Source organism: Nannospalax galili, unplaced genomic scaffold, assembly GCF_000622305.1.
Source record: "Nannospalax galili isolate Female #2095 unplaced genomic scaffold, S.galili_v1.0 scaffold1082, whole genome shotgun sequence".
NCBI classification, from domain to species: Eukaryota; Metazoa; Chordata; class Mammalia; order Rodentia; family Spalacidae; genus Nannospalax; species Nannospalax galili.
The window spans coordinates 2,310,884-2,322,365 of NW_008348580.1; the positions used below are offsets into that span (position 1 = coordinate 2,310,884).

The window sequence follows — 11,482 nt, forward strand, 5'->3', positions numbered from 1 at the left end:
AAATGGATGGAACTAGAAACTGTTATACTAAGTGAAGTAACACAGACTCAGAAAAAAAATCGACGTATGTTTTCTCTCATATGTGGATCCTAGAACCAAACCCTGATAAATGAGTATGTATCCAGACATAACTACAGGAACCAGGATAATGGAAAGGGAAGTAAAGGAAAAGAAAGAACCTGAAAGAGAAGAACAGTAGGAAACAGGTGTTAATAAGGGAGAAATAAATAAAAATTGGGATAATTTAAGAGGGGGGAGAGAAGGGTATACAAGGAATCTAGGGGATAAAGGGAAAGAAGGAGCTCATGAGAGGTAGGACCGTAGGAGAAGGGTATTATTAAGGGAGAAAGGGAAAATGGGGGCACCTTAATTGGGGAAACCACGATGGAGGGGTGAGAATGCGAGAGATAAATAATGCCTAGCTAGATTTAAAAACCAGAGGGAACCATATTAGTCCAACACCCTACTGACAAACTATACATAGCAGATCAAGAAATGTATGTCTAGGTAAGGTTTATCTGAGAACAATTGGTCTTTGCCCAAGATTTATCTACATGACACAGAGTAATTAAAAGTACCAGACTGGTGGAACTAACCTTCTTGGGTGTTTAACAGCCTATAACAATTTGGTCAGAGGGACATAAAGGACACTTTTTGCTCCTTGCTCTCCTAGGTTGACAATTTCCAGGGGACTATGGGCATCTCTCAAAGTGTCCTGTAATTGTGGTGGGTCACCTGTCCTCTTGATCAAGGAGGCCGAGGAGACCCCACGAGATGAACATGAACCAGTGTCCAGTCTACAAAGAGGAGGGTCAACACAGAGGAATCATTTCCTCCATGCTTCCAAGTGAAGCCTGCCATGGTCAAGCAGAACCTTTGACTTATCTTCACATAGGTGGAACTGGTAAAAGAAAGGAGCCAGGGGCTCCTCCCAAGCCCATGTGACCACTGAGGAACAGATCCTCAAATGACCTTAAGAGTAAAAATAAATTGGTTTATCTGGGCCAACTGTATGACTCTAAACACCCAAAAGGAAAGTATAACCAAAGATTAAAAGTATAACCAAATATAATTTTTTAAGAGTCCATATGTATAGCTAAAGGCTACATAACAAGCAACAATGCCAGATAGGAGATACCTTCTTTTGAAGGGACTCCCAGAGAGTAACCCAGCATAGAAGTGGGAAAATAAACAGCAGACCCCAATCTTATCTAAAGGAATATTGACAACTGATTGCTGCTAGATGTGAACAGCTGACCTTCCTAAAACAAAGACCTCTATAAAGGCTCACTAGATTCACCAGATGGACATGTAGTGGGGAATGGCAGGGGGTGCCGAGAACACAGTGGATAGTAGCAGGGTTAACAGAGTATAAGGGCCCTAGTGGTGGGAGGGAGGCTATGGGAGGGTGCCATCTGGGAAGTGGGTGTATAGTTGAATAAGATGATTTGGGATGTTCTGTGTGATATACACACAGAAAAAAAAATCAACAAATTAAAAAATATATATTAAAGGAGGAAGCATAAAAGTTTATGTCATGTTAATTAGTAGAGGTGATGAACATTACCATTGAAATCTACCTGATGACTTCATAGACATACACAGGCACCAAGGACTCATGTGCAACCGATTATGACTAGTAATAATCATATACATACAGATTAGAGATGCATGCGCCAACATCTCAGAGTTAGTAGCAAAAACAATGAATCTTTCTGTAAAAAACAGTATATTTTAGAATGAAATAGAGATCTCTTTTGAGGGTTAAAAACTCATTCAATTTTATATATTACGGGGCTCATACTGAGTTTAATATTGTATTGTATTGATTCAACAGCAAACCTAGAAATTTTATAGCCACTTTTGAAGGAGCTTTGTCTTTGCTCTGGAAACTGTTATTGGGCATGTTAAATCTATAATGATATGCTTCTTCTAAAAAAAATAAAAAATATTTAAAAAATGAAGGAAACAGCATATCTTGAAATGGATATCTTCTTTAAAGGGTAAACACTCACTCAACTTTATATCTTACAGGGTTTATACTGAGTTCAATATTGTATAACTGTATTAATTCAACTGTGAACTTAAAAATATACAGCCACTTTTGAAAGAGATGTATCCTTGCTCTAGAATGTGTTACTGAATATGTTAAAGCTGTAATGAAATGCTTCTTCTAATCATGTCGTTATTAATTTTTTTAAATAAAAAATATAATTCTTCAATGCATAAAAATTTGCTCCTTAATAATTAGTAGATGTGAAAAGCATTAGCACTGAAATCTACCTGATGACTTTATATCCATGCTCAGATGCCAAGGAGCTCAGAAAGTAACCGACTGTGACTAGTAATAATCAGATATATAAAGATTAGAAATGCATGTGCAAACATCTTAGTGTCAATTGCATTAAAAATGAATTTTTCTGTATGAAACTGTGTGTTTTGACAACGAAGTGGAGATCTTTTTTAAACGTTGGAACCTCATTTAATTTTATATCTTAAAGGGTTTATACTGAGTACAATATTGTATAACTGTAATAATTCAACTGTAAACCTAAAAATTTACAGTCAATCTTTAAACAGATGCATCTTAGCTCTGGAAATTGTTATTGAATATGTCAATGCTGTTGTCATGAAATGCCTCTTCTAATTATATGGTCTCCCTGTAGCCCCCAGCTGGCCTATGTAGACCAGGCTGGCCTCAAACTCACAAAGATACACCTGCTTCTGCTTCCCAAATTATGGAATTAAAGGCGTGCGCCACCACGCCCGGCCCTATGTCTTTTTTGAGACCTGGGTTTTGGGGTGTCTCTTATGTTTGACTATTGGGTTGGATAACTTTAGTTGTCAACTTTACATACCTGGGAAGAGGGTACCTCAACAGGGAATTGCTTCTATTGGACTGGCCTTGCAGGTACGTCTATGGGGTATTTTCGTGATTGTTGGGTGATACTAGAGGGCCCAGCCCACTGCAGCTGGTGCCATCCCTGGGCAGGTGGTCCTGTGTTATATGACAGTAGGCTGAGCATGGGCTAGAGGAACAAGCCCTCCCTGGTCTGCCTCCAGGTTCCAGCCCTGAGTTCCTAAACTGACTTCCATCAATAATAAAAGACGTATTGAAAAATGTGATGAAAGATGTAAGATAAAATAAAACCTTTCCACCCTAAGTTGGTCTTGATCAGTACTTTTATCACAGAAATAAGAAACTAAGACAACTATGTAGAAGGTCCCTAGATATCAACATACTGATCACAATTTCCATGTTGACTTTGTAGATTAGGTATTATAGTGTAAATGTAAATGTCTTATCCAAATAATCCTCACATCAAATAAAGTATACTAACCACTTTACAACTTAAACATGAACAAAATGAATTTAATCAACAAGGCAAAAAATATACCTTTTCAGCTGAAGAACCTGTCAGGACAAAAGTTGAAAAAACAGGAAGTGGATATTTGGTTTGAGGATCCCAGCATTCAATAGTGGCTCCCATTGGAAGGCAGAAGAGAGGTACAGACTCTGACAGCGGAAAAGACTCGTAGTCCTCTTCTGGGTATCGAAAAATTAAACCTTTCACAGAAAGCATAACATTTAAAGCCATTTTTATATAAATTATTCATGATATATACTAATAGGACATTTTAATTTTCCTAGAAATATTTATGTGAAATTTCAAAATTTTTCTCTTGCTATAAGAGAAATTAAGATAAGCAAATATATCCTTTGTATGTTACCCCAAATTTACAGTTAATTATAAGATGGAAATGTATTAAAAACACTAGCTAAGAATGATTTCAGGTAATCTTGATCATCAACCTTAAAATACATACATTTTCTAAATATGGCAACAACTTGTGGAGAATGGTAAGAAAGATAAAGGAAAATTCACCAACTATTTCAGCTAGTCTTTGGAAAAAAAATTCAGAGAAGGAATAAATGTTATAAAAAATATTGCCAAGGCAAGAGAAATTAATGTAGCCCTTACACCCATGTTGAGAGAGGCAATGTTAAAGGCCTTCAACATGACCCCCAGACTAACTAGACTGTGCGAGGCCAGAAGAGGAGCAGGTAGCAGTGCTCTGAGAACCAGAACAATGCCCTTCAGAACAAAGGACCTGCATAGCATCCCTTAGCCTCCAATGTCACCATACATAACCACTTCCAAGATAAACACTTCAAAGTAGGATTTTGAGGCCAAATTCAGCCTCCAAACTGTATTCTAAAACTAAGTGTCACATAATAAATATCTAAATACTTGTACAAACCTTCTCTCTGCAAATTTTTGGGGGGTTGGCATTTGGTTTTTGTTGATATGGTCTCCCTTCCAAAGAAAGGCCTTTAGAGTATCATGTATAATCAACACATTAGAGCAATATTAACATAAAATTATACTAAATTTTATATTGTTGCTATTTATGTTAAATGGTTTAATTCATTACTATGAATAACTGTCTTATTTATTTTTTGTTTGTTTGAGACAGGGTCTCACTATGTAGTTCTGGCCAGCCTGGAATTCAATATGTACACGAGGCTGACCTTGAATTCTCAGAGACCTGTCCACCTCTGCCTCCCGAGTGCTAGGATTAAAGGCATGTGCCACCACCCCTGGCTTGTATGAATTTTATGAGAACGATCAAATTTCATTTCAAAACTTGCATAAGCAAAAAGTTGTTGGCATTGCTTCTTTTCACAAAGAAGTACTTCGGTATCTTCTACTCACAACTAGAGCATACCTGTATTTTCAGATTTTATCCCACCATACCAGTGGAATGAAGAGGTCACACTTAACTCTTTACAGCCCTGGACACTTTAGTGTGCAGTTAGAGTGTGGCGATAGATTTCCCAAAAACTTCTTGGCAGAAAAGTCTCTCAGGCCCTCCTCTCCTCCATATAGCTGATTCTTTGCAACAAGGGAGAGAGGAAGCAAGTCCACCTTTCATGGCAAGTAACATGTGGTTTCAAATCAGACACACAAAGATAAGAGAAGGAGATATAAGAAGCAAAGATGCAGTTTGACACCTTTATGATTGCCAAAGTATAAAAAGATCAGAAGCCAAGCAGTTTTCCACTGAATTATTAAGTCTATTAGTGTTGACCAAAAGCTCGATGTTTAGTCCTCATACACTTGCTCAGACAAAAGTTTAAATTTAACACCATAGTCTGGAAGCTATTACTCTATAGTATACACTGCATTTAAGAAAACTTAGGGTAAATATGTTAAAATTACACATCATCTATGAATAAATCAATTCCACAAAGTATATAAAAGAACATATTTTGTCTCTCCTAGTCAACCTAATGCTAACACTCACCAGTAACTATAGTAATTGGGACAAATCTTTAATTCACTTACCAGCCTTATATGCTATTGCATTTGAAGTAGGCACAGATTTCTTGTAACACAGAAACACACTGGAACCCCACTGTAAAAGATAAATTTAGTTTTTTAAAAACAAAAAAAGTAGAAAAAAAAAGAACTGACGTCTTTGAATGTGTCTACAGATTTTGATTATTTATTCAGGAAAGTCTATTAAAAACTCATACTGATGCCATTCATGGTGGCCCACATCTTTAGTTCTAGTACTTGGGAGGCAGAGGCAAGTGAATCTCTCTGAGATAAAGGCCAGCCTGGTCTACATAGCAAATTGCAAGCCAGGTGGGATTACAGGAAGACCCTGTCTCAAAATATCCCAAAACAAAACAATCTAACAAAATCCCTCATATTTGGACTGGAGAGATGGCTCAGCTGTTAAGAGCGTGTATTGCTGTTACAGAGGACCAGAATTAAATTCTCAGCACCCACACCAAGCAACTCACAACTGCCAGGGGATCCAACGCCTCTGGACTCCACAGGCACCAGCATTCAAGGCACCAGCACTCACATGCACAGACACATGCACATATGCATAATTAAAAATAAAATAAACCATTAAGAAATAGAATGTGGGCGTGGTGGCACGGCCCTTTAATCACAGTCCTCGGGAGGCAGAGGCAGGTGGGTCTCTGTGAGATGGAGGCCACCCTGGTTCACTTCTAGGTGGGCTGTAACTAGGGAGACCCTGTCAAAAAACAATCAACAAACAAGAAGAAAAAAAAACAAAAAAAGGACAGATTAAAAAAAAAAAAAAAACTTGTATTATCCAGCAGTGGTGACACATGCCTGTAATCCCTAGCACTCAGGAAGAAGAAGCAGAGGGTGGTATACCTCACCCTGGATTACACAGCAAGGCCCTGCCTTAAAAAACGGTGAAGTATTGGGTCTGGAGAGATAGCTCAGCAGTTAAGAGCACTGATTACTCTTGCAGAGGACCCAGGATCGATTCCCAGCACCACATAGAGGCTAACAACCATCAGTAAATCCAGTTCCAGGGGATCTGACGCCCTCTTCTGACCTCCACAGGCATTACATGACACAGGTGCACTTACACACATGCAGGCAATACACTCGTACACCTAAGATAAAAATGTTTTAAAAACACTATAAATCAAATTTTCTTCTTTACAGTGCTGTCTGCCTGCTTGCTTGCTTGCTGCTCGTCTGTTTGTTTTGAGACATGGTCTGCCTATGTAACCCAGATTGGCCTGGAGCTCCCTATATAGCCAAGGCTGGTTTTTAACTCATGAGTACTGGGATTACAGTCATGCCTGGGTTTCACTAGCTCTTTCAAAAAGTAAGTATGTAAAGCCATAACAGTTTAAATAAAAATAAGGGAAGTTCCCACCCAATCTACCTACAACTGTCCTTGAAGACACCATTGAAAGCTAAAGTTAATAAAAACCTCTATGTTGGTACAACACAGATAATATTAAGACACACATAGACACATACAAAATTCCTAACTTAAATTATGCTTTTTCTGGATTTTTAATTATTGATTTATTGTATAGCATCCGAATATCAAAAATTCTAACTTAGACATGTTTAGAGAGCTAAGGATACAGCTGAGTAATAGGCATGCTACAGCATGTGCAAGGCCCTGGGTTCGATGCCCAGCACCACAATATTTTTTAATTTAAAAATGGCGAGATAAAAATAAGAACCATGAACAAACTATGCACTTAATAGTAGATCCATTTGGCTATTTTTGAAGGGAAATTGAAAATAGGGCACCTTTTTCTTACCATGCCACAATTTAAATTCTTGTCAACTTTGCAGAAAGTATGAGGAGGGGTTTCCCCTTTGCTGGTTACAATAACACATATGTCAGTCACAGCTAAAGAATTCTGGGATCGAACTGGAGGAGCTCTTCGATACGTGATAAAGATTCTTTGGGAAGTCGTTGAACTGTTGTTGACATTAGCACAACGACCATAGGGCGTGGCTTGGATCACTTCGCATCCTGGAATAAGCCGTTCTTTCCCTTCATATAAAACTCTACAACAGCAGGGAAGAAGGGGAAGGAGAGATTCAAGGGAAGGAGAGAGATGGAGATTCAAGGTGTTAGTCAGGTTTTCTTTGTAAAACAAAACAAAATTTTGGCCACTCTTCCTGTTCCCCAAATTTTAATTATAAACCAAAATTAAAATTATTACTTTAGGAACTGTAAATCTCTAGATTATTTTTCAAAAGCAAGACCATTATTTAAGAAGCAAAAACTAGACTGAACAACTCAATTTTTTTATGCCAAGACATAGAAGAAAGAAATAGGTAACACTACAAACATCCTCACGTCAAGTTCTAAAATTGTATTAAGCATTCAGATGGTTTCACAGTTTGAAAGTTCAGGAAAGCCCAAGCAATCTGGAAAAAGAACTGAGTTGGAGGACCCATATTTCCCTACTTCAAAACAATCTGTGGGGGCAGGAAGAAGGGGAAAAAAAGAACAATTTGGTATCGACGTAAGAACTGACTTATAAATCAATGGATCAGAATAGAAGAGTCCAAAATCAGGTCCTTATATTTACAGGTAACTGATTTTTATGAGCGTGCCAGGGCAATTCAACTGAAAGAAGAGTCATTTTAACAAATGGTATAACTGGACAACATACACTGGACCCTTCCTTACACTACCCACCCAAAAGAGTCCTAACTATCAAATAATTAAATGTAAGAACTGAAGCCATTAAAAGTCTTAGGGAAAAAAAAAAAAGGAATAAAACTTTGTGGCTCTGACTGATGATAAAGAGTGAGAGGCAAAAGATGGTCATGATGCTGTATTCTTATAATATGAGCAACTTGAGAACCTGAGGCAGAATTTTGAGTTTGAGGTCAGCCTGGGATACATGAAGCAAGCTCCAGACCAAATTAATGTACTGCTTGGATAACTACCAGTATCAAATAAGTTGTCATTTGATTAAAAAAAAAAAGTAAAATTCTATCTATACTTCATGTTCACCATAGAACTAACTCCCATTGATCACAGATCCAAATGTAAAGAATGAAACTACACTAATGCTAAAAGAAACACTGCAATCCTATGTCTCAAAGTCTAGAAGCAATAGAATAGAAAAATAAACTGCATTTTTGGAAAAAGAAAAAAAAATCTTAACCAAGAAAATGCCATTAGTCAAGTCAAAAGACCAGGTACAAACTAGGAAAAAATATTTGTTAACAGTTTATTTTAGAAGTTTGTCTTTTTAACACATAGAAAGCTCCTGGACTCAGTAGATACAGCTCAGTTGGTACAGTGCCTGCCTAGCATGCAGGAAGCCCTGGGTTCAGTGCCTAGCGCTACACAGAACTGCATGTGCTAGTGCACACCTATGATCTCAGCAACTGGAAGGCAGGAGAATCAAAAGTTCAAGGGCATCCTTAGCTACTTAGTGAGTTGAGGCCAGCCTGGGCTCTATGAGATCCTGTCTTAAATAAATAAAAACTACTCCAAAAGTTTCAAAAGTACCAGTATTTCCTTTTTCTGGGCATTCTATCCATCATGCTACAACACAACTATCCCACCATACCTTCTCACCACCATGATGTTCTGCTCAAGTGCATGGTTCCACTGAACATGGACTGAACCCTCTGAAACCATGAGCCAAAATAAATCTTTCCTCCTTTAAAATATTTTTTTCAGGGCTGGAGAGATAGCTCAAGGGTTAAGAGCACTGGCAACTCTTCCTGAGGATCCAGGTTTGATTCTCAGCACCCACATAGCAGCTAACTCTGGTTTCATGGTATCCAACATCCTCTTCTGACTTCTAAGACCTTCACATGACACAGATGTACCTACATACATGCAGGCAATACACTCATACACATTAAAAAAATCAAAATAAATAAAAATATTAAATATATGTATTTTTTTCCACCAGGAGTTAATAGCTGACACCTGTAATCCCAGCACTGGGAGACTGAAGTAGGAGAATCACTGCAAGTTCCAGCTAGCTGGAACTACAGAGCGAGTTCCAGGTCAACCTATGCTAGAGTAAGGCTCTGCCTTTAAAAAAAAAAAAATTTTCCAAGAAAAAGCTTGGCATAGTAGGCACACAAGCTTATAATCTCAGCCCTAACCAAAAATTAGAACTTCAAAAACAGCAAATAATACATCAGTAATAGAAAGTGGGGAAACACAAGAGCATCTTAACTGACATTCAGAAAACTAGAAAACTTCCTCAACATGAACAATGGAAGACTTTGAGGAAGAGTCAAGGTAACAAAGGACTAGAGAGAGAAAGAGGAGGCCATCTGGAATCACAAGAGGTGACAGGACAGCTCAACAGCACAGAGAAACAGAAAGGCTATACAGAGAACAGAAGTACCTGTAGCTCCAATGCCAGGCTCCACAGTGCTGGTGGTGAGAGCACAGCCCCAGCCCCAGGGTAAGCCAGGCAGCTCTACTGACAGATTGGCGATCCTACCCACAGGAGAAACCCAAGATCGCCCAAGCTTTTTTTTTTTTTCAGTATTTTATTATTTTTATTTTATGTGAATCCGTGTATTGCCTGCATGTAGGTAAGTGCACCCGTGTCATGCAATGCCCACGGAGGACAGAAGAGGCTGTCGGATCCTCTGGGACTGGAGTTACAGACAGTTGTTAGCTGCCATGTGGGTGCTGGGATTCAAACCTGGGTCTTCTGCAAGAACAGCCAGTGTTCTTAACCACTGAGCCATCTCTCGAGCCCCAGATCTCCCAAATCTTAAATGCAGTGGGGGATTCACTGTGACAAGGACCCCTCCTCCAAGGCAAGCAGCTTTGGGATGAAATCCATTTTGTTGCTGCCCATAACTCAAGAGTGTGACAGTCAGATGCCACCTAGAAAGGGGATCTATTCTTAGAGTTTGAACTACTCTGAGAACCTAAAGCAAGGAACCATGGATCTTTTTTTTTTTTTATGTGGATGTGTGCAGCTGGAAAGATGGCTCAGCAGTTAAGAGCACAGACTGCTCCTGCAGAGGACTTGAGTTCGATTCCCAGCACCTACATGGAGGCTATGAACCGTCCTTAACTGCAGCTCCAGAGGAACCCAATGCCCTCTTCTTGACCTCTGTGGCATTGCATGATACAGTGCACTCACTCATACACATAAAATAAAAAATAATAAATGAAATGTAGGTGTGAATACATACACATACACGCCATATGTGTGTGAATGCTCACAGAAGCCAGAAAAGGGCTTTTGATGCCCTGGAGCTGTAGTTCTGGGTAGTTGTTAAGCCACTTGACATGGGTGCTGGGGTATAAAGTCTGGAAGAGCATCAAGTGCTCCTAACTTTTGGGCTGTCTCTCCAGCTCTAGCAACCTTCAATCTTTTTTTTAAACTTAAAAATTTGTATATGTATAAATATTTGCATATAGGTTAAGTATACCTGTGTCATGCAATAACCATGGAGGCCAGAAGAGGGCATTGGAACTCCTGGAACTGGAGTTATGAATGGTTGTTAGCTGCCATGTGGGTAGAGGAACCATTGATCTTATCTCTGGATGTCTAGTGACACCCTGCCACTGGACAAACATGAGAGGTGGTTGTAGAGGAGGCAGCAAATGTGGCTTGCTGAGCAGTTTAAGGAGCTTGGGTTTCGGGGTACACAGATGCAGTGGCTCGCTTTCTGAGATGAGGATCACTGAGACAGTACTGGGGATTACATGACCTCTAGCACTGCTCTAGTCCTGCCCAGCTGTGGTCTGAGCCCAGGACTGACTGCGTTCAACTCCCTAGCCTACTCCCTCAAACATCGCAAACCAGAAAGAGCAAAAACAGGCAGAGTGCAAAGTTTCCTGGGGTTGACCAGTACAGAACTCGGGGGTCTCTTTACTTCCCAAACACTGCATAATTCTGGGAACACTCCTAGGCTTGGACATTTACCACCTTTGGAACTGAAGTCCACCCTGATTCCTACACACCCCTTACCTGGAAGATCCATATCAGAAGGTGCAGAAAAAAGTTTTTCTAATTCTTCATTATTTTAAAAAAACTTCTTGGGCAAGGCGTGGTGGTGCACGCCTTTAATCCCAACACTCAGGAGGCAGAGGCAGGCAGATCTCTGTGAGTTCAAGGCCAGCCTGGTCTACACAGTGAGTTCCAGGACAGCTGGGGCTACAGGGA

The 11,482-nt window shown here is 39.4% G+C and overlaps 1 protein-coding gene across 4 annotated transcripts in view; it reads right to left on the minus strand.

Moving 5' to 3' along the window:
- Dennd4c (DENN domain containing 4C) overlaps positions 1-11,482 on the minus strand; it is a 120,133-nt gene that overhangs the window by 83,593 nt on the left and 25,058 nt on the right. For 3 of the 4 annotated variants that reach the window (XM_008845535.2, XM_029569598.1, XM_029569599.1), the window contains 3 exons: positions 7,121-7,373; positions 5,352-5,421; positions 3,399-3,568 (listed from right to left, as the gene is read on the minus strand). In XM_008845535.2, the coding sequence (XP_008843757.1) occupies positions 3,399-3,568; positions 5,352-5,421; positions 7,121-7,373 (493 nt within the window). The remainder of the gene's footprint in view (positions 1-3,398; positions 3,569-5,351; positions 5,422-7,120; positions 7,374-11,482) is intronic. The other variant, XM_029569600.1, reaches the window with a different exon arrangement.